Source organism: Copadichromis virginalis, linkage group LG3, assembly GCF_057382275.1.
Source record: "Copadichromis virginalis isolate Kocher_CV1m ecotype Utaka linkage group LG3, C_Virginalis_male_GT1.1, whole genome shotgun sequence".
In the NCBI taxonomy this organism is placed as follows: domain Eukaryota; kingdom Metazoa; phylum Chordata; class Actinopteri; order Cichliformes; family Cichlidae; genus Copadichromis; species Copadichromis virginalis.
The window spans coordinates 63,508,156-63,530,647 of record NC_140620.1 but is presented as its reverse complement, the minus strand read 5'-3'; the positions used below and the strand labels follow the sequence as shown (position 1 = coordinate 63,530,647).

Here is a 22,492-nt window from a genome sequence, read left to right as displayed (position 1 = left end):
CCCATCACCTTACTAAACACTGACTATAAGATCCTGTCTGGAGCTGTAGCTGAGAGGCTAAAGAAAGGCATCTCAAACATTATCAGTGAAACACAATCAGGTTTTTTGAAAGGAAGACTAATTCATAACAATATTAGGCTGGTTTTGGATCTCCTTGAATACAGTGAATTAATCCAAGAGAGAGGGTACATCCTGTTCTTGGATTTTTACAAAGCATTTGACTCAGTTGAACATACGTTCATATTAAAAACTCTGCAGTCTTTTGGTTTTGGAAAGGAATTTATCAATGTTATAGAGATGCTATATAATGACATTAACAGCTCTGTTTTGCTAGAACATGGTACATGTTCAAGGTTTGAGGTTAATAGAGGGATAAGGCAGGGATGTAGCAGCTCACCACTTCTGTTCATCATGGTTGCTGAGCTATTGTCTATTTTCATCATCATCATCATCATCAACTTTATTTATAAAGCACTTTAAAACAACCACAGCTGACACAAAGTGCTGTACATTGGAACTGTAAAATAAAATTACATGAGATATAAATAAAAAACAAATAAAAGAAGAGTGAAATCATTAATTAAATAACTACTGCATTAAAAAAGAAACTAAGTCTCACTGAGGTTAAAAGCCAAGGAATAAAAGTGGGTTTTAAGACGTGATTTAAAAGTGGACAGTGAAGGGGCCTCTCTAACATGCATGGGCAAATTATTCCATAATTTTGGAGCCACAATAGAGAAGGCCCTGTCCCCTCTGAGCTTCCTCCTGGATCTCGGTACCTCCAGGAGCAGCTGGTCAGCTGACCTGAGAGACCGACAGGGTATGTGGGGATGAAGAAGCTCAGAGAGGTAAGGCGGGGCAAGACTGTGTAGACATTTAAAAACAAACATAAGAATTTTAAAATTAACTCTAAAAGACACAGGCAGCCAGTGCAGAGAGGCCAGCACGGGGGTTATATGCTCTCTTTTTCGAGTTCCTGTTAGGAGTCGTGCAGCCGCATTTTGAACCAGCTGCAGACGTGAGAGCAATGACTGACTGACCCCCACATAAAGTGAGTTACAGTAGTCCAGGCGGGAAGAAATAAAAGCATGGATCACTGTTTCAAGGTGCTGCCTCGAAAGAAAAGATTTTAGTCTTGCCAGTCGCCTTAAATGATAAAAACTGGACTTCACCACTGCTCTGATTTGGTTGTCCAATTTAAAATCACTGTCCAACTTAAAACCAAGGTCAGTAACAACAGATTTAAAATAGACTTCCAGGGATTCTAAAACAACAGAGGAGGACTCACAGGGACCACTGGGTCCAAACACCAACACTTCTGTTTTCTTTTTATTAAAATTTAAAAAGTTTCGAGCCAACCAAGCTTTAATGTCATCTAGACATGTCAAGAGAGGTTTTATGGAGATGGCATCCTTGCGTTTTAGTGTCAAATAAATTTGGCAGTCATCGGCATAACAGTGAAATGAGATCCCATGCCTTCTAAGGATAGAACCCAGAGGCAGTAGATACAGAGAAAAGAGCAGTGGCCCTAAAATTGAGCCCTGTGGGACACCACATGACAGAGGAGCAGAAGACGATTCGTAACCGAGAAGGCTGACAGAGAAAGTTCTATCTGACAAATAAGACCTAAACCAATTGAGTGCAGTGCCACCAATACCCACTACATCATGTAATCGAGAAATTAAAATATTGTGGTCTACTGTGTCAAAGGCAGCAGTTAGGTCAAGCAAGACAAGAACAACATGGTTACCAGAATCACATGCCAGAAGGATGTCATTAAAAACCCTTAGTAATGCAGATTCTGTGCTGTGAAGGGTTTTAAAACCTGACTGAAAAACCTCAAAGATTCCATTTTCATCTAGAAAATCTTTCAGTTGACTAAAAACAATTTTCTCTAAAACCTTGGAGACTAAAGGCAGCTTGGAAATAGGCCTATAGTTCGCTAAAACTGTGTGATTAAGGCCAGGTTTCTTAAGCAGTGGCTGTACTACTGCATGTTTGAAATTTGCAGGAACCACACCAGAAGACAGACTGCTGTTAATAATGTCAAGGACATACTGTTGTATACTAGGAAAAATTTCTTTAAAGAATTGTGGAGGGACAGGATCCCGTGGGGAACCTGTGGGCTTAATATGGCGAACCACATCCTCTAAAGAGGAGAGCGTCACAAGCTCAAACTGAGTGAAAACAGCAGCGCAAGGGACAGAGACAGAGGGGTCAGAGTCAGGAGCTGTGATAAGAGCCCTGATGGTGACAACCTTTTCAATAAAAAAGTTCAGAAAATCATTGCAAATCTCAGGAGAAACTTCCAAACAGACATTCAAAGGAGTATTAAGAACAGTGTCAATGGTCCTAAATAACACACGTGGGTTATGACAGTTGGAAGAAATAATATTTGCAAAATATTCCCTTTTTGCCTCTTTAACAGTGTTCTGGTAGCGATGCCAGCAGTCTTTGAGAATTTGAAATGATACATGCAGTTTATCCTTTTTCCACCTCCGTTCTGCTCGACGACATTCCCTCTTAACAGCACGACTGCTCTCATTAAACCAAGGCTCAGGTTTAGCCTTAAGCTGCCTGGTTTTTAAAGGAGCCACAGAGTCCATGATTTTTTGACAGCAAGAATTAAACCAGGAATGTAGGTCTTCTGTGTCAGAGGAATTATTTTGATTAAAAACAGTCACATTAAGGGGTTAACTGTGATGGGTGAACAGATAATAATCAGTCAGCTAGCAGATGATACCACCCTGTTTCTAAAAAATGAGGACCAGATTCCTTTAGCCTTGCAGGCGATCAACCAGTTCTCCAAAGCTTCTGGCCTACAGCTGAATATTAATAAATGCAAAATTCTAGCTCTGCATGAGTGTCCCCTGCAAGCAATAAATAATATGCAGATCAAAAAAGAGGTGAAGTATCTGGGCATTGTAATTTGCAAGGATAAGACATCAACAGAAAATAAGAATATCTGTACCAATATAGAAAAGTGTAAGTCAATTTTAAACATGTGGCTGCAAAGGGACATAACTCTGTTTGGGAGAATCTTGCTAACCAACATGGACAGTCTGTCCAGACTCATCTATCCAGCCTTTTCTCTGCCCATACCTCCAAAACTAATTAAATCTATAAATACTCTTAATTTTAGGTTCATATGGAGGAACAAATGTCATTATATAAAGAAAAATGATGTGATTAAGAATTATGAAGAGGGTGGGGCTAATGCCACTGACTTTGATGTTATGAATGGTGTACTAAAATTGAAATGGTTAAGATCTTTCATTAGGAACAAAAATTCCTTTTGGAACATTATTCCCAATGTGATTTTTGGCAAAATGGGTGGAATAGACTTTTTGTTACGTTGTGACTTTGATTGCAGTTCGTTACCTGTTAAACTCTCAGCTTTCCATCAGCAGGTCCGTCTCTACTGGAAATTAATCTATAAACATAGCTTTACTCCTCACAACACCCCTATATGGAACAACAGGTATATCCGTTTGTGTAGGAAATCTGTGTACGTGGATGAATGGAGATCTAAAGGGATTTGGGCTATAGCTCATTTTATGGATGATAATGGGGTCTTACTAAAACATGAGACGTTTTGTGAGAAATTTGATGTAAGATGTACTGCTAAGAGATATAAATCCCCAGTGAAAGCCATCCCAGTCCCTTTGAGATCAATGATAAAAGAAGATATTGTGCACTCTAAAATTTCTCCTGGACTGAGGCAGCTCTGCATAGCTGGAGTTGAATTTGGTGACAGCAGGTTTACAAACAAAGTGATCAGGAATATTTTGATAAATGAAATTTGCCCTAATCCGGTTAAAAGAAATTATATCCTTAAAGAATTTGAGACCATGGAGGTTAAGGCGATAAGACAAAAGTCTACAGGGAGAGCAGAATTATTAGGCAAATGAGTATTTTGTCCACATCATCCTCTTCATGCATGTTGTCTTACTCCAAGCTGTATAGGCTCGAAAGCCTACTACCAATTAAGCATATTAGGTGATGTGCATCTCTGTAATGAGAAGGGGTGTGGTCTAATGACATCAACACCCTATATCAGGTGTGCATAATTATTAGGCAACGTCCTTTCCTTTGGCAAAATGGGTCAAAAGAAGGACTTGACAGGCTCAGAAAAGTCAAAAATAGTGAGATATCTTGCAGAGGGACGCAGCAGTCTCAAAATTGCAAAGCTTCTGAAGCGTGATCATCGAACAATCAAGCGTTTCATTCAAAATAGTCAACAGGGTCGCAAGAAGCGTGTGGAAAAACCAAGGCGCAAAATAACTGCCCATGAACTGAGAAAAGTCAAGCGTGCAGCTGCCAGGATGCCAGCATAGGAAAATTGGGTTGAACAGTGAGACTGCATTTGTGGGGTTTAGAAACATCCAGAGCATCGCAACAGAAAGGTAAATAAAAAAAGTAAGAGAGAGAGAGAGATAAAGAAATAAATGAACTAATAATACATAAATGAATAGAAAAATAGAAAACACACATGTAGAAATTGTCACATGTGAAATTGTTTTTGGAGAGAATCAGAAGTGAGACAGTTTGAATCCACAGTTCAGCGCAAAGATGCAGGAATTAAATCTGATTATAAAAACACATCGAGGTAACGAAGACCAGCTTACACTCAATATTAATATGAACACACAACATACACGCAATGAAGACATGCTTACACTCATGAATGTGAATACATGACATAAATGCTGAATGGTGTAGATTTAACACACTTAAAGGCTGAAGCTGAGGAATAACTCAGGAAGTTGCAGGACAATAGAGCGACTTTTGTGACAAGGAAAAAGAGACTGGGAGGACCAACCAGGGATTAGAAGCTTAAAGCAGGTTTAAAATAGTGAATTAGAAGTGGTTTCCAGCTGATTGAGCAAAAGAAGTGACGACTGTAGAAATAAAAATAAAAGAATAATAATTGAATTATGCAGCAATGTTTTGAATATGCATTTCTGTTGTCAGGGCAACTTCTCGAGATGTGACTCAATATGCAAATTAGTTGAATGAGTGGGGACAGAAAAAAAAGAAAAACTCAAGTTTCCTGTCTGAGACATGAGTGAAGTTTGCATTGAGAGAAATATATCTGTGACTGTGTGAGAAGAACTGTTTGGTAAAATATATGATAGCAGCCGCAGGACAATTAAATAAAGTCTGTGACTAAGTGCAGTCGTGCAGATCTGGAGAAGAAGTTTATAATTTAGTGATGACACATTGTTATAAAGTGTTTAGAAAGGGCTTAATGGGAATATTACTGTTGGGCAAACTGTGCGGCTTTAACAAGATTTTCTGTGTATTTAGCAGGTGAAACTCTGTCAGCTGACTTCAGACTGTCAGGAAGCTGAAGAACCTGAGGCCAACCACTGAAACATGATGTGGGCAAAATGAACAGAGGGAGGGATTTTAAAGGTGAACATTTAGGACTTACTGCAAATGTTACTATGTCAAAGTTACTGTGACTCAAACAGAGGAAATTCTGATTTTTTTATTTCCACACCCAGCATGTTTTGGGTGTTATATGCTATTAAATACTTTTAAATAAATTAAAAAGTATTTAATAGCATATAACACCCAAAATATGCTTCGGTTCACATTTAACTCCAGAAAATCATCAATCAAAACATGGATATTACCTGACCACAGATTCGTGGTGACGTCACTGCTCTTTTAACTGTTCGGTGTCTTTGTTTGTTTGCTGGTTGTAGAAATGGTTTATATGAGCTTTGAGCTGAGAGTCAGAGGTTTCTGTGGACGCTGCTCATGTCGGCACTTATATTTCTGACCTTTTCTTATAACCGATTAAACATGATCTCCTCCCTTTTGCCCCCATTTTTGGTGGTGTAGGTACAAATGATCAGGCATGACATTCTCATAATAAATAAGATACTGCAAATAATTATTTCTGCATTTGTGCGATTGAAGTGAATTGAAAATGTGTATGAAATGACACTGTTTTAAAGATTTGGCCTAAATAATTTTGGAGTGAATGAGTCTAAACATGATGACCTAACTAGTGATATCCTGACACACACACACACACACACACACACACACACACACACACACACACACACACACACACACACACACACACAGCATGTTATGCCAGTTTCAGCTGAAACTATGTTTCAAACCATATTCCGGGTTTTTAGTTCACCATTTATGAGGCTTCAAGAAGAAAATAAAAGACAGATCTGAATGTTTGAAAATGTTTTGGAAAGATTCTGTAAAGATGAGATGAAAAATACTCAAAGGATAAATTTAATTGGTTTATTATTTAGATAAGTTGAAAAAAGTTAAACAAGCAAGTAAATGAAGAAACAAGGTAAAATGAAGTAATAATGAAAAAAGTTAAACAAGTAAATGAAGAAACAAGGCAGAGGAGAGAAAAGCCCAACAATCCCCTCTGAGCAAGCAGTTGGCGACAGTGGGGAGGAAAAACTGCCTTTAAACGGGCAGGAACCTCCGGCAGAACCAGGCTCAGGAGGGGACAGTCAACGGCCGGGACTGGTTGGGGGGGGGTTAACAGAGGTGGAGCAAGACGAGGCTACATCAGGTGAGGAAGCAGTAGCGTCTCTCCTCCGGAACAAGTGGAACCATTTTTTCTTTTTTTTCATGGACTTTTCCACGAGCGCTTTTTTTCTCCAGGATGAGATTTCTCAGCTCATCGATGGTTTCTGCGTTTTGTTCTTCAAGTTTCTCACATCTTTGTTCCACCTCTTCCAATGTTGCTTGTTGTTCTTCAAGCTTGTCTTTGAGTTGTTTGGATGTTGCCTCCTGTATCAGCTTGACCTTGTGCATGTCTGCATTTCTCTGTTGGACCTCTTTGTGCTTGTCTTCTAACTGCTCGTTTCTTTTCTGGATTTCTTGGAGCGTGAGCTGCAGGTCTTCATGTATTTTGTCTTCTTGTTGTTTTTGCGCCTGCATTTGAGTGTGTTCACGCTTCAAGTTATTGAATTCCACCAAAATCCCCTTAACGAGCTCGGAGTTGTTTCTCGCTATCTGATCGATCCTTCTCTGCATCTGTGAGCAGCGTTTCTCCAGTTTGTCCTTTTCTTCTTCCACTTTAGTTGCTTTGTCCTCCAGCTGATTACAAAACTCTTGCAGTTTTAGATTTTTAGACTCAAAGTCCTGGACGATACGTTTTCCTTCTTTCAGTCTTTCCTGCTGTTGCTCTTTCTGTTGAAGAAGGTCTTTATTTTGGCGCAGTGTTTCATCCAGGCTTTCTTTCAGCATGCGGTATTTTTCCTGCATGCTCTTCAGTTCGTGCTGCATGTCTCGTTGCTTTTTGTCCTGCTCTTCCTTCTGTTGGAGGAATTCTTTCTTTTCTTCCACAGCTTCATGGAGCTGTCTTTGGAGGAGCCGATTTTTTCGGTCCATGTATTGGAGATCCCGTTGTATCTTATCAGTCATCGTTTTCTTGTCTTGGAGCTGGTTGGTCATTTCTTTTAGTTCTGCACTCTTTTGCCTGTTTTCTTTAATGAGGTGCACAATCTGCTCTCGGCTCTGAGCAAACTTGATTCCCCAGCCCTCATTAATAATTTTTATGTCCAGCTGGCGCTGTTGTCTTTCTTCCAGCTCTTTATTTTGGGCTTCCATTCGTCTACATTTGTCCTCCAGTTGAAGTTTCTCTTCTTCAATTTGTTGCATTTTTTTCTGGAGAAGGTAGTTTTCCTTCCTACTCTCCTCTAACGCCCTTTGGAAGGATGAGGAGCCATTTGGGGAAATTGGCCGGCCACGCCAGGAAGGAGAGGCGGCGTAATCTTTTTGAATTGGTTGTTTTTTTCTTGGAAACATGTTGGGGTTTCTATACGATGACTTTGAAGAGCTTGTGGTGAACGTTTTGTAGGCTGCAAACACAGATGCTGCTGAAACGAACTAAAACTTGCTGTTTCTCACCCCTACTTAAGGAAAAACATCAAAGGACTTAAGATTCTTAAGATCTATGACATCATCACTCCCTAAGCCAATGAGATTGTCACAAGACATTTTGGAATGGGGTATTTTTTTTTTTAACTGTTTTCAAACTTAACTTAAAATTTCAGTGTTTCCTGGTTGTGGACTATTGGTTAGTCCAGCCGATTAAGAAATTAATTGTCACAAACATCCCTAATATTATATAACAGACAACAGAAAACACGAGTTTTTTTTTCTACTCAATAGAGGTATAATAAAAGTTTTTTTAATTATCCTACTTTTTATAAAAGAGAACATTTATTAAAGATTATGTATTTAATTAAAAAACTCTGTTCATCTAAAGCAGGGGTCAGCAACCTTTAAGACCCAAAGAGCCAAAGAGCCATAATTGGCCTATCTGGGGTTGAAAGGCTCGATAAATGCACGGCGTTTCGCCGGGTACACCGGCTTCCGCGAGTGTGACGCTTATTTTGAGCGATGAAAAAATAAGAAAATATAATTTTATTTGTATATTGCAAAATCACAATAATCTTCCAATTTAGAACTACAAGTTAAAAAAAGAACTAACATAAATAAAATACACTTCAGCTAATTTATTTTCACAAACCACGCGGAGCCGCACTATAAGGACTAAAGAGCCGCAGGTTGCCGACCCCTGATCTAAAGGGTTTAACAAAAAGGGGGAGCTTCCTGCTGGAAATTGAAATGTCCCCATGTCCCCACTGGGCGATCGTGGCTCAAGAGTTAGGAGTTCGCCTTGTAATCGAGCCCCGGCTTGGACAGTCTCGGGCAAGACACTTCACCCGGCAAGACACTTCACCCGTTGCCTACTGGTGGTGGTCAGAGGGCCTGGTGGCGCCCCAGGGTGGCTGTAGCTACATCACCAGTGTGTGAATGTGTGCGTGAATGGGTGGATGACTGAACGTGGGTGCTTAACTAGTTAAAAAAACAAACAAACATCTGTCTCTTATTTTTTATGTCACACAGGAAAGAAGCTTCAATGTCTGATGAGAAGACATTAATTTGTTGGTGTTTGTGGTGTTTGGTGCAGTTTTCTTGTTCTCTGGCTTGTTGTTTATTTACAGTGGAGATGAAGATCTCTAACAAGTTGATTTGTTCACATTTGCACATTTTTAAGAGGAATGTGTTTTTTGAGTTTGTACACTATATGCATGTAAGGCAACCGTTTCCTTTTTCTGTATTTTTGTGTGCTGCTCTTTTAACAAAAGGGGAACAAAAGACATTTAAATCGACCTCAGATGATTTGTTTAAATTTTTACAAGGTCTTACTGAGGTGATGCAAAGTGAAACATGCTTCTTTTTTGGTAATGTGCTGGAAAAGCTTGAAAATTGACCTTGAATGTGCTTAAAAAGTGCTTGAATTTGACCCTAAAAATGTGTATGAACCCTGCATATATTGCAGTATTTACATTTTATAGTAGGAATTTCATGGCAACAGCTAATCTTTATTTTGTTTATTGGGAAATGAAATGCTGCCAATTCACAAAGCTGTGCTTCAGCTGCACTTCCTGTTGTAGACTTGTGATGCACACAGGCTCTGTTCCAGCACTCAGCATGTTCTTCCTTATTTGCTCCACCAGGGGGAGCTCCTAAACTATGACATCCTGATAGGAGTGAACCAGGGAGAGGGGCTGAAGTTTGTGGACGACAGTGAGGACAACGACGGCATCTCAGCTGCGGCGTTCGACTACACCATCTCCAGCTTTGTTGACAACCTCTACGGCTACCCAGAGGGTGAGGACGCCACCTCTGTACACTGCCACTTTTTCAGTTATTCCATTTTACAGCCTCCTCTCACTTAACTGCATTTTGCAGCAGCATCAGGTTTTGTCTCATTAGGAGCCGCGTTTGTTGATTTGTTAGTTTTTTTCTGTTTGCTGTATTCTTTAAAATAAACGGATAATCGTCAAAATGACAAATGTGGACAATTATCAAAGCTTACATTACAATTCTGACAGCTTGAGTTCACATGAATTTTCAAAAGAATATCAAAAGCTGTGAAAGTGCTTTAAGCGTTTAAAACATGCGAGTAACGAATGGAATCAGTAACATGTGAGCCCAGTGAAGTGCATCAAACAAGACAAGCGTGCTAAAGAGAGCCACTCATCCACATCACGGCGTGTCTGCGCCTTAACCTTTGAGGCTCTGTGGGCAGTAATGCTATCATCCCCCAGGTAGTGGGCTCCCAATCTCAGTGTCGGTGTTTCTGACAGATCGGCCTGCGAACCCCTCACAGCCGGACCACAGTCACAGTACAGACATGTTTGGATAATGCAGTCATGCTTCCTCTCTGCTGCCTGTCACTCCTTCTGTTATCAGAAAGAGTTTTTTTTCCTCTCTAGATTTCTCACTCGCTTCCTGGCTCTTGGTTCATCTCACCAACATTTGCTTTGGTTTCATATCTGTTGATCAGACCGATCTCTTAAAAAATGTCTTGCACTGCTGTTACTTTACTCTTAGCAGTTTTCACTTTTATCTTTCTTCCCCCTCCTTTTGTCCCCTCCTGTGCTTCTTCACCAGGCAAAGACATCCTGAGGGAGACCATTAAGTTCATGTACACAGACTGGGCGGACAGGGACAACGGCGACATGCGGCGGAAGACTCTGTTGGCCCTGTTTACGGACCACCAGTGGGTGGCACCAGCTGTGGCCACTGCCAAACTCCATGCTGAGTTTCAGTCCCCAGTTTACTTTTACACGTTCTACCACCACTGCCACACCGAGACGCGGCCCGAGTGGGCCGACGCCGCGCACGGAGACGAGATACCTTACGTGTTCGGCGTACCGATGATCGGTGCCACGGACCTGCTCCCGTGCAACTTCTCCAAGAACGATGTGATGCTGAGCGCTGTGGTCATGACTTACTGGACTAACTTCGCAAAGACTGGGTAGGCCTCATGTCACAGTAGTGTAAACTGTACACGTTACTGTATGTTCTCTGATAGCCTTCTAGTCATCTTGAATACTTGAATCTAGGTTGCTAGTTTAATTCCCGTGTGGCTTTGAAGAATTGAACATACTGGTTCACCAAAAGCATCCAGATCCCAGAGCAGCCGGTTGGTCTTAGATAGTTTAAAGGTTGCACAGAGAATGGGCCTCCTGTCTGTATTCAGTGTATTGATGCCACATGTTACTTATAATGGAGACTGAATATAACTTTGAACTGAAACGTTTAACCTTTATGCTCCACCAGGGACCCCAACCTGCCCGTCCCTCAGGACACCAAGTTCATTCATACCAAGCCCAACCGCTTCGAGGAGGTCATCTGGACCAAGTTCAACTGGAAGGACAAGCAGTACCTTCACATCGGTTTGAAACCTCGTGTCAGAGACAACTACAGAGCTAACAAAGTGGCCTTTTGGCTGGAATTAGTCCCTCATCTTCACAGCCTGCACGACGTGCTCTTTCCCACCACTACGCGCTCCCCCGCAGGCCGTGACCCCGGCACCATGAGGCCCAGAAACAACGTTCCTCGAACCACTCGTCATCCTTACCCTACCTTCCCATCAGATCCTGAGCCCGAGGGCTCAGAGCGCCCGCCCCAGGACCTCTTTCCCGGAGACACCCGCGACTACTCCACCGAACTGAGCGTGACAGTTGCAGTTGGAGCGTCGCTCTTCTTCCTCAACATCCTGGCCTTCGCCGCCCTTTACTACAAGCGTGACAAGCAGCACGAGATGCGCCGGCACCGGCTGTCCCCTCAGCGGGGCGGCCCCGCCAACGACCTGGCTCACAGCCAGGAGGAGGAGATCATGTCCCTGCAGATGAAGGACTGGGAGCACGACGCTCACCACGACATGGAGCCCCTGCGACCCCACGACATCCTGCGGCCCGCCTGCCCTCCCGACTACACCCTGGCGCTGCGCCGCGCCCCCGACAACGTGCCGCTGATGACGCCATACACCATCACCGTGATCCCCAGCACCATCACCAGCATGCAGCCTCTTCACGCCTTCAACACATTCCCCTCCACCGGCCACAACAACACCCTGCCCCACCCCCACTCCACCACCAGGGTATAGTAGGGACAGGCCCGACACAGTGCCACCTAGGGACCAGGAACACTGGCTCTGCTTCCGCTCTGGAAGGGAGGCCTCTAGACGTGGGCCTTCGTTCTGTCCTCTTATTCTCTTCTTTCTCCAAAAGCAACTACACCTGCTGCGTCATGTGCTGTGAAACTTGGCAGCTCCCTCCACTGGTGGCATGTGGAGGTGCAACTGAAGTGTCCAGCAGCAGATGAGCAGTTTGGGGTGGGTGACTCAGATCTTTCAAAGATACTGTTTTCAAAGACGGTCTGCTGTTTCCAGGCTCAAGACCTCCAACATTTGTCAAAGGGACGAATGCTCTCTCGCTCCTCGCTGTTTTCTCTTTTTTACGCTGGCGTCATCTCTTTTTCCATCTCCTGTGTGTTATGTGCACATTATGCTTCTCTTTTCTACATCCGTGTTTTATTACTGCTCTCTTCCTCTCATTTGACACGCCTCCCTCCTGCTCTTCTCTAAAAATTCCCGATCTGCTGAGCAGTCTGGAGGCGGGAGGCGTACACTAAACATATAACTATGAAAACACTGATATCTTTCATTCTACCAGCATTTTTAGGTGCCAAGTAAGTACTGCTGTGTTTCATTTCTCATCGAGGGAGAAGAAAAACCAAAGAAAAATAGAGTATCGCTATTTACCGTCAACTAACAGAGTTCTGTCATGTTCTCATGACAAAGTGCCAAACTGGCCTCAGTCGTGATTTTCTTTCTTCCATCTTCTCTCTTTTTGTTGTTTTGTTTGAAGCATTTGTTAAATTGTTGTTTTTTATTGTGTGGAAAGAATTTTTCTGAAAATATAGATATAGAGAAATGATATTATATATAGTTCTATATAAAATGTGTACAAAGGAGAAAGTATATAAAAGGGTTTTCTCAGTGGGGGATCTATGCATGAATTATTTTTAAAGACGCGGGGAAAAGGACACTGTACCTGTCGATGCACGTTTCCCAAAATCTAAACGAGTCATATCGCTCCATGTTTGCTACTTTTGGTTTTTGGTTTTCTCCCGCAGAGTAAGAGCATCGCAGGAGCATCGCAGGAGCATCGCAGGAGCATCGCAGGAGCATCGCAGGAGCATCGCAGGAGCATTGCAGGAGCTCCTGAAGTCAAACGACGCCTCCCAGCACTCATTTATTAAAACGGAGTCGATGCCAAAAGTCTTAAACGTTAGAATCAAAGCAACAGCTGTGAACTCAGTCATGGTGTCATGTGCAGCCTCCGTCTTACTGTCACTACTTTTTCATTTTAGGGTACGTGAGGTAAAGCGTCCGTCGATGTAGCTTGATTGTACAAAATTATTTTTCTACGTTATTAACAAAACAGAGCAGAGACTGATGCTGCTCCTGTCTGACCCCCTTATGTCTGCCACATGTGTATTCTGACTTCATATCATCACTGCTCCCTCCCTCCTCCTCTCTCCATCCTACACCGCCTTTGTTATTTAACACCGACCCCCCCCAAACTGATAATCAGACAAATTCCCAAACAGCTGACTTCACTGTGTCGACACCGTTCCTGACTATTTCTGACCTCAGCTCAGCTCTGCTATTATCCTCACATTAAGGGTTCGTTCACCTGCCTGCAGATGATCTGTGAGCTCGTCGGTTGTAAATTAAACTCTAAGCACACTGAGGGTAACCGGGAGGCGTTCAGGGCCTGCAGTGCAGAGCTGCAACATGAAAAAAAGGGATGGGGGCTCAGATCTCCTGAACAGGGTGGAAACAACACGGTGGGTTTGTGCTGTTTGTGATTCCTGCTCCGTCACTCTGGTGGAGACCACTGCAGCTCAGCAGCGCTCCCTGCTGACCCTCTGATGAAGATGTCAACAGTATGTAAACTGAGCTGATGTGCTGCTGTTTGAGCCCACGTGGTAGCGTACGTCCAGTATGGGAGAACTTAGTCACCGGTGCTGTCTTTGCTTGTGCTCTAGCTTTAGCCTGTTTGATTGTTTGTTTTCTATTTTATTACTGCCTAAAAGGGGAGGTGGGGGAAACACATGCCTGACTTCTCCTGTCAGAGGTTTTGTAAGCTCAGTGGAAGGGAAACGTGCACAATGTAAATCATAAAACAACTGAGTGGGGCTGTGCTGCAGGTGGATCAGTGCTGTGGACGGTAGCTGTGGAAAAGAGACTGGACAAAGACTCTCAGCCTTAAATACAGGACAGAGGATGATCCGATCATCTTTCAGCTAACAGTGTCGAGCAGAAGGACGGCCGGCTGATGCGTCCGTACGAACCCTTTTGTACTCACTCCTGTGTATAAGGAGGTGGCGAGGGGTTGTGTAGTTAACCTCAGTGATAGGTTTGTAGCATAAACCTATTTGTTGGAACGTTAAGGACAATTTAATTACATAGCAAAGCAAGACACGAGTAGGCAAAGTTCTTTATGTTTCCCGTGCACGGGAGAGAACCGGACAAACGCCGTTCCTTCGCTTCACCCCAGTTGCTCTCGTCCGCTCCCCCGTAACACTGCTCTTTTATTGAGGTTACATGAATATACATATGACGTTCATTAACATATGACGTCTACATACAAACAAAGAGTACCTTGCCTGTGCGTGCGTGCGTGTGTGTGTGTGTGTGTGTGTGGGGGGGGGGGGGGGGGGGGGGGTCAGAGTGTGACCCCATAAAGACTTCCCTAAACCTGCTGGTCTGGAAGTCCAGCAGTTCATCTAAACAAAAGGCACTTAGCCTAAATCAGATATAGATACATTTATCCTAAATGAACAGAGGGAGTGACTTTAAGTCTGATTTCAGACTATGTCAGTATTAGTTAAGCCAAGAGTCGGGCAAAAGCTTTATGACCCGGAAAGTTCTAATTCCCACAACATATTGTTGGATTAGTAAGCAAAACTTTTCTGTGATGAAGATTTTTGGGGTTGTTGTTTTAGTGATGGGTTCATTCTGTCAGTTAGCTTTGGCTTGTTTTCTTATTTCAATAGAGGGAGTTTTACTAAACATGGACATGTCGAGGAGCGGCTCATTATTTCTGTAACAGTGCACTTAGAGAAAACTGTCAGGTGTCGCCCCCTTTGGTGATGATGTTTTGTGCTCTGATGAGCTAATAATCAGCTCTCTTTTCCTCCTTCTTTGTTCTAAGCAGGCCTGCAAGATTGAATTAACAGCGCTGTAAAACATTGTTGTGAGAGCAAATATAAGGTGAGCTTTTCCAGATTACAATGGGCTGAGGAAAAGGTCACCTGTGGGAACCTGCCAGTTCCTGTCTAAAGGATTGCAGCGAGTCAATCCAGTCCAAGATCATAAAGAACTCTTTTTCTAAAAACAAAAGAAAGAACAAATAAATGAGCTCATATTGATGAGGGTGGAGACTCTGATGCTTTGCGCGTGAGGCTCCACTTGTCTGCTGTGCAGCCGTGACAAAGACTGGACCAGCGTTAGGATGAGTAGATGTTGACAAACAATTCACGACGCCGGTAAGAAAAGGGTGGATGCTTTGCTTTGCTTTTGGCAGGAGCACAAGAGAGAGAGAGGGAGACCGAAAGGTTCACATGAGAGTGGAGCTGCAGACTCCACCCTTGGGCGGCTAATTTTGGGTTGCTGATGTTTGCTTTAAGAAAATGTTGTTTTATTGACTGGGTTTAGATGATGGTGTCACATTATATTGTTGGGAAAATGCCAAATGCTGAAGGGGAGAAAATGTTTGATATTACTGATGTTACCATTAACCAAAGCAGGCCACTGTAGAAGTCAATGACATTTTATAGAAGGAAAACAGAACCAAAGCCAAATGTAGGAGTTATATAGGGGATTGGTGGACTTGTCACATTCCAAATCCAGTTATGGAACAACAAACACTGGTCCAAGGGAAAGGGCAGGTGATACGAGGTGGTGCTGGAGGGAAACGAGCAAAGTAAAGACAGCAAACCTATTTTGGTTCGATTTGATAAAGTCAAATTAAAAGAAGTACCATGACACTCAGAGGATCAACGTGAAACTAAAACATACGCAGATTTTGTATGAAGCACATGACTGATAACTGTTGTGTTTTAAGTTTAGTTTCTTATAGCACAGAGTGGATCACAGTGAGGGAAGGACAGGGGGGGAACTGAGTTTAAATGTGAAGTTGATGCTAATATACAGGTTTTGTTTCTAGGTCGTTCTGGGGATGCAGGCTCTGGGTGGAGCCAGGAGCTGAAAAGATCGAACATGATAATTAAACTGATTTTATTATTTAAACACAGGTTTGCAGGCCCGGAGCAAATATACTCGAGAGGAGAATCGCTGAGGTTTTCTGAGAAATGATCTGATGAACCTTTTTCTTTTAATTTTCTAGTTGTGGTTTTGTTTGACACATGAAGATGTGTCAAAAGGGGGAGTTTTAGGTCTAATTTGAAACAATGGATTATATGATCGATGATGCAATTCTACACTGCAATCATCGAGTCCATCCTCACCTCCTCCATCACCGTGTGGTACGCTGGAGCCACTATCAGGGACAAACAGAGACTGCAGCATGTTGTGCGCTCTGCTGAGAAGGTGATTGGCTGCAGACTCCCATCTCTGCAGGACCTGTACGCCTCCAGGACACTGGGGCGTGCAGCTCAGTCACAGCTGACCCTTCTCACCCTGGACACAGTCTGTTTGACCTGCTCCCCTCAGGCAGGAGGCTCCGGTCCATTCGCACCAGAACCTCTCGCCATAAGAACAGTTTCTTCCCCTCTGCTGTTGGACACATGAACAATAACCATATGACTGTTCCCACCACTACCACGTGACCCTACGCTGTGTTCACTGCATCATTCCATGTTTGGCCCTGATCACCACCTGCACTCATGTATATATCTATCTACTTAGCACTTTTAATCCTTATTTTTATTTAAGTGTTATATGACAGTATGTTTGCACTGAAGCACCGCAGCAATTTCCTAATGTTGTAAACCTGCTCAACATTTGGCAATAAAACCGTTTTTGATTCTGATTACTGTCAGCATTTTAATCGCTAGTTTAAAGGCTGCAGCTGTTGCTCTAACATAAATGTAACAGGCCTCAGTGCTGGTTCTAATAGTCTGAGCTGCTTCCAGCTTTATTTGTGAAGAGCACAGCAGCTTACAAAACACGTAGCTAGCTCGTACAGCTGCGACGTTAAACTTTCATGAGCTAAGATGACCTTAAAATAACGGGGCTACGTGTGGTGATGCTAGCGTTAGCCACGTTAGCGCGTTAACTTCACAGGTGGTCAGACTGAGTAAACAGGCACTAAGTCAGAGGTTGGGCTCTCCGTTTCGCTGCAGGATCCCTTCATTCATGCAATTTATGCAGTTTATTAAAGTGCAATTGGAAAAAGGATTTTGAAATGCAGTTTTTAAAAGCATTTCAAAAATCAGTTTATTAAATGGGAATTCAAAAATGAATTTACAAATGCAGAATTTATTCTATAATTCATTACTTAAGCACAGAATTCTTTATTTCGATGCGCGTGGCTCTTGTGGTCCTCCATACAGGAGTGAGAACGTGTTGGCATTTGGGTCCTCCTTCCCCTCATCATAGTCTGCCACGCAGGCCGTGACAGAAAAGCCCACTAAAAGAACGCCCACCAGACCAAAGCAATGGTTTTGACTTGATCAGCATTAACCCCGCCCCCTGACTTTGATGGGTGAAGCTGACAAATAAAATGTATTTATGAACAGCGATGCAGGGCCAGGAGTAGCAACGTGAATTAAATAAATACATCATTAAATAATTCATTAAATGTGTCAGTAAAATAATCAAAATAGAAAACAAACCAATAATTGATTAAATATGTAATTAACTAATTTGAATTGTATATAAACAAATATTGAAAAATTTTAAATGAAATTAATGGATAATTCATTATTAATATATATCTTTAATTGATTATGTAGATTTTTTAAATTAATTACTGAAATAGTTCATTCATTAGTGATGCATTTATTTAATGCAACCATAAAATTATTGCTAGTTTAAGTAAAATCTATTTAAGACATCAATATTAAAGGTTAACTTATAATAATGAATACATGCAACTATAACTGATGACATAAAAATGAGGATTTCTTAAGCTGAAGCCAAAGTGCTGACTCATTTTGCATGTTACTGTCAAATGTTTTCCCTAATAACAAGAACATAATTACACTTTAGCCACAAGAGGGCAGCAGCATTAATATAAGTCACATGTATATAAAGGTACAGTGATTATATTACAGTGATTTTGACAAAAACAAAACAGTTGATGGCAGTGTGTTTTTCCATGACAGAATAATTACGCACACCCCACTTTGCAGTTATTTATTTGTAAAAAATGTTTGGAATCATGTATGATTTCCGTTCCACTTTGTGTTGGTCTTTCACGTGGAATTCCAATAAAACTGATTCATGTTTGTGCTGTAATGTGACAAAATGTGGGAAAGTTCAAGGGGGCCAACACTCGGACCGGCGGCCGCCTCGGGTCTCTGCTCCTCCTGCCTCCCCTTTCCCTCATCCACCTGCTGCCTCTGTGGAAGCTCCGCCATAGCCACCACCAAACAACTGAGTTATTTCTACACATCGACCAGCATCCGGCCAATCCACCACCTTCCATCGTTTATACCGTTACAAAAAAAAAAAATCATAAAAAAACATCATTGGCCCAGAAAAACGAAAAATCACCATCAGTATGCCCGATGGCCAGTCCAGCTATGGTCGTGCCATCAGTTAACCCTTCGCTTGCCAGCTGTGACACGCGTGCCCAGGGTTGCCGACCCCTGCTCTAAAGCATCTGATTTGGATTCCTGAGATCAAATATATTTTCCTTTGTGTTTGTTTTCTTCCCATTTGTGGCTTTAATGTAGTGTTACATCCTGTTTGTTTGCTTCCCTCTGTATACATGTCCAGATTCACTGTTATGTTTCTATTCTTACATTGCTGTGTGATCACTGTTCCCTCTGCTGACTGATGTGACCTTTTGTATCTCACACTGATACTTGTCATATTTGTATCTGCGCCTAAAAGATAAAAAGTTTTCCATGCTAAAACACAGCTCCACCTCCTGCAGTTCTCCCTCTGAACCACTAGATGTCTCTGTTATCTAAATGAAGACGTGCAGCACAGCAACCACAGCAGCGCTCAGATCACACGTGTCCTGTTATTATGTATAAAAGCATGAAACAGGTGAGGCAGGTGGGATCAATATTAATGTTGTGGAAATATATGAAAAAGCAACAGAAGAGTGAAAACATTTCGTGTTTCTAGAAAGATCTTTCAGCTCACAGCTGCTCACAGACTGTATTTACAAGTGACAAACTGCAACTCTACAGTACATCTACAGTATATATCAAATATATTCTGTATTCAAATCTATTGAGTGATGTTTGAAAGTCTTTCCAGGTGAGTTTGATCCAGGAGGGTCTGAAGCCAGAGTCAGACAGAGACTGTGCAGAGACTGTAGAAGGACAGAGCAGCAGCAGAGCAGTCCAGATACACTGATGATCCTCTGTCAGATCCAGAGGGACACACAGGGATGATGCTGGACTCTACATTGTGTCTGACAGTGGAGCTGTTCTCAGAGCAGTTCACTCTGCAGCACTGACAGTCATCTGCACTTCTTCTCATTCCTCTGTCAGTCACTGCTGGATGAAGCTCTCCTCTCCACCTCCCAGTAACATGGCCCAGTCAGAGCGTCTCTACACACAAGCTGCTGCTGCTTCAACCTCTCTGGATCATCAGGACACAGCTCCTCCTCTCTCAGCACACACACCGTCCTGTTTACCATCATCAGCTCCACCTGCAGAGAGAAGAAGGAAGAGCAGAGGAGATAAACGAGTGTTTCCAGAGACTCTTCATCAGCTGTCAGTCAGTGATGCAGCACATCCAGTATAAAGAGCAGCAGGGATTTCAGTGCTGGGACTGTACTAGGACTCATTGTTGCTTCACTTTTTCTAATCTTTGGATTTTTATTGAAGTTGATGAAAATGTTTTTCCCTCCTAGTTTGAGTTTGGACTTTCATTCATTAGAAGAACCTTGGTGTGTCCACTCTGAGCTCTGTAGGAACCCCAACAACAAGCCCAACAATCCAGATGGACGGTTCCAGCTGTTAACTGGAGGAATTCCATCCAAACATCTGCTCTCACTAAATTCTTCCTCACCTACAGACTGTGTTCTTCACTGCTTTAAACTTGGAAACGAATGCAGTCATTGGTCTGCGTGCTGCTTTGTTCAGAGAGCTGATTGGCTGTTGACAGTGTTTGATCAGAGCGTGTCAGCCGTTACCATGGTGACCATAAAGGTCAGAAACAGGAAGTGTTTGTGTCCAATCCTGAAGCCTGTCACCATTCTCCTCTCACAGCTTCACTGAGAAGCTGCAGCTTTACAGGAAACACTGGATCTTTGTTTCATACTGACTGTGTTTAGTACAATACTGCTGACAGCACCACCCACTCACTCCATCACTCTACTGACCCCAGAGTCTCCAGTCTGTAGTCTGGACTCTGCTGAAGATCAGACAGCTGCTTCACATCTGGATCCTTCAGGTTGTTCCAGCTCAGGTCCAGCTCTCTCAGATGGGAGGGGTTGGACTTCAGTGCTGCTGCCAGATAATCACAGCTGATCTTTGACAAACCACAGCTCCACAATCTGTATAAAGAATGAAAGATGTAAGTTTATTAGACAAAGTGCTTGAAATCATTCAGTGTTTCATCATCTGTTCAGAGCTGAAGAAGGTTCAGAATGTAGAAGTTTAGAAAATGGAAACTCCAAACAGCTGAAGCCAACAGGAAGCAGCTTCAAACAGGAAACTGTGCAGAGTTTCAGACTATATGTCCTGATGCAGCCAGTTGGATTTTGGAGATTTGAATCTCTGTTCTGTGACTAAGTCCTTGAATCATTTCTTCCAGTTGGTCCAACAAGACAGACTAAGTGTTGGACATGTGTTGTGGCTCCATTAGGGGAGCTTCTAAATGTGATGTGATGGCCCCTCTGGGTCTGTCAGGTCACAGCACTGAAGAGAGCTCAAACTGGGCACACAGTTGTTCCAGTCTGGACCAAAGACTCTATACTGGGACTGAGGGACTGCTTTGACTGCACCCACTGGGACTTTTTAAAGGCTCATGTTCTCACGTAGATCATCGATTTCTACTTACATTTCTTTCTGGGAAAAATGGGGATTACTTTGGAAACAGGAAGTATTTTCCCCAATAAGCAGCCCTGGATTAGTAAATCACTCCAACATGTTCTCAGGCAGAAGAAGCTGTCTTGTTATGAGGGAGAGAAGAAAAAGATTGAGGCACAGAAACTTGTTGAAAGAGAGATAAAGCAGCTAAAATCAGGTGTAAAAGTAAAGCAGAGGATGAGCTGAATAAAGGACACTCAAGGCTGGCTTGGAAAGGAATGAAGTCCATGGTGGGGATGCAGAACAAGGAGCAAAGATGAATGTGATGCTGAATCAGCAGAAGACTTGGACTCATTGGATTCCAGCTTTGATATCATTGATTTCAATGAAGAGCTTTGTGATTGTAGCAAAGGGCTGGTAGCTCTGAGAGTCCCACTGATGAGGTGTTTGTGTGGAAATCTCTTAGTGGGACCAAAGAGAGAAAAAGCCCTGGTCCTGATGCTGTGGGAGGGAAATGATTGAAGTGTGCTGTGAGGAACTGACTGGGAGATTTTCACACATTTTCCAGTCCTCCTTGGAACAACAGGAAGTTCCCAGCATATGGAAACAAAGGTTAAGTGTCCTATGGCACTCAGTGATGATGGTGCTGTGGCCCCACCACCTCCACCTCTTTGTAAAGGAACTAACTGTAATCTGAAGCTTGTAATGGAACTAAGACTTCCTCCACTAGGTGGCAGTGTCTGATGAGAAAGTGTTAGTGGAGCTGGCCTGGAGTCAGAAACAGGAAGATGCAGGATTTGGGCTGAAATGGGGAAAAGTGGTTCGCACTAGTGCCTTAAAGCAAGAAGGTTGTAGGTTGAAGCTTGTTGGCCTTTCTGTGGAGGTTGGATGTTCTCCCACAGTCCAATGAAATGCTGCTTAGGTTCATTGGTGCTTCTAAATTGGCTGTAGGTGTGGATGTGAGAGAGTGCTTCTCTGTCTCTCTCTGTTGGCCCTGTGATGGACTGCTCACCTGTGCAGGTGGACCACGCCTCTTGCCCTATGACAGCTAGGGCACAGGCTGCAGCCCTGTGAGCCTAAGCTGAATAAACAGTTAGCAAAAATGATCCATAGATGGCCTGAAATCCCCCAGTTAGCAGTTTGGTAGATAGCTATGACATGCTAATCCCATCCAGCAGCTGTATTCTACCTGTAAGCTGATCCCTGCTGAGCCAAAGCACTTTTTCATATACAAATTACAACCTTTAATAGAAACCTATTGGTCAGCATCTTATTAGCCTGCTGTTAGCTTCATTCCACAGAAAACTGAGAGAAACTAACAGAGTTGATAAAGAATAAAGAGAAATGTGCTGATTTAAAGCCTTTGAAGTGCTTCAGATGATCTCTGTCCACTTCTGTCCACTCATTCATTCATGTAAGCTTTCTAATGCAGCTTTGATCT

General features: G+C 42.7%; 1 protein-coding gene, 1 long non-coding RNA gene and 1 pseudogene across 2 annotated transcripts; 1 reads left to right on the top strand and 2 right to left on the bottom strand.

Annotated features, from left to right (window-relative positions):
* Positions 1 to 6,610: 6,610 nt before the first annotated feature.
* On the bottom strand, positions 6,611 to 7,806 carry LOC146716567 (uncharacterized; annotated as a pseudogene).
* On the top strand, positions 7,805 to 11,982 carry LOC146716566 (neuroligin-2-like). Its single transcript, XM_085441629.1, has 4 exons — positions 7,805 to 7,843; positions 9,465 to 9,681; positions 10,468 to 10,834; positions 11,140 to 11,982. The coding sequence occupies exons 1-4, from the start codon at positions 7,805 to 7,807 to the stop codon at positions 11,966 to 11,968; spliced, it is 1,452 nt and encodes a 483-aa protein (XP_085297755.1). The 3' UTR covers positions 11,969 to 11,982.
* Positions 11,983 to 18,238: 6,256 nt separating this feature from the next.
* Positions 18,239 to 20,679, bottom strand: LOC146716565 (uncharacterized). Its single transcript, XR_014919226.1, has 2 exons — positions 20,403 to 20,679; positions 18,239 to 19,727 (listed from the first exon to the last, which is right to left on the bottom strand). It is a non-coding gene; the product is annotated as an uncharacterized LOC146716565 (long non-coding RNA).
* Between the last annotated feature and the right edge of the window lie 1,813 nt (positions 20,680 to 22,492).

What these genes read in the sequence shown, in the direction of transcription:
- LOC146716566 (XM_085441629.1), top strand. Translation starts at nt 7,805, where the DNA reads ATGTTGGGGTTTCTATACGATGACTTTGAAGAGCTTGTG. An exon ending in CCTCTACGGCTACCCAGAGG is followed by an intron (nt 9,682 to 10,467) that starts GTGAGGACGCCA and finishes CTTCTTCACCAG; the next exon opens with GCAAAGACATCCTGAGGGAG. An exon ending in ACTAACTTCGCAAAGACTGG is followed by an intron (nt 10,835 to 11,139) that starts GTAGGCCTCATG and finishes ATGCTCCACCAG; the next exon opens with GGACCCCAACCTGCCCGTCC.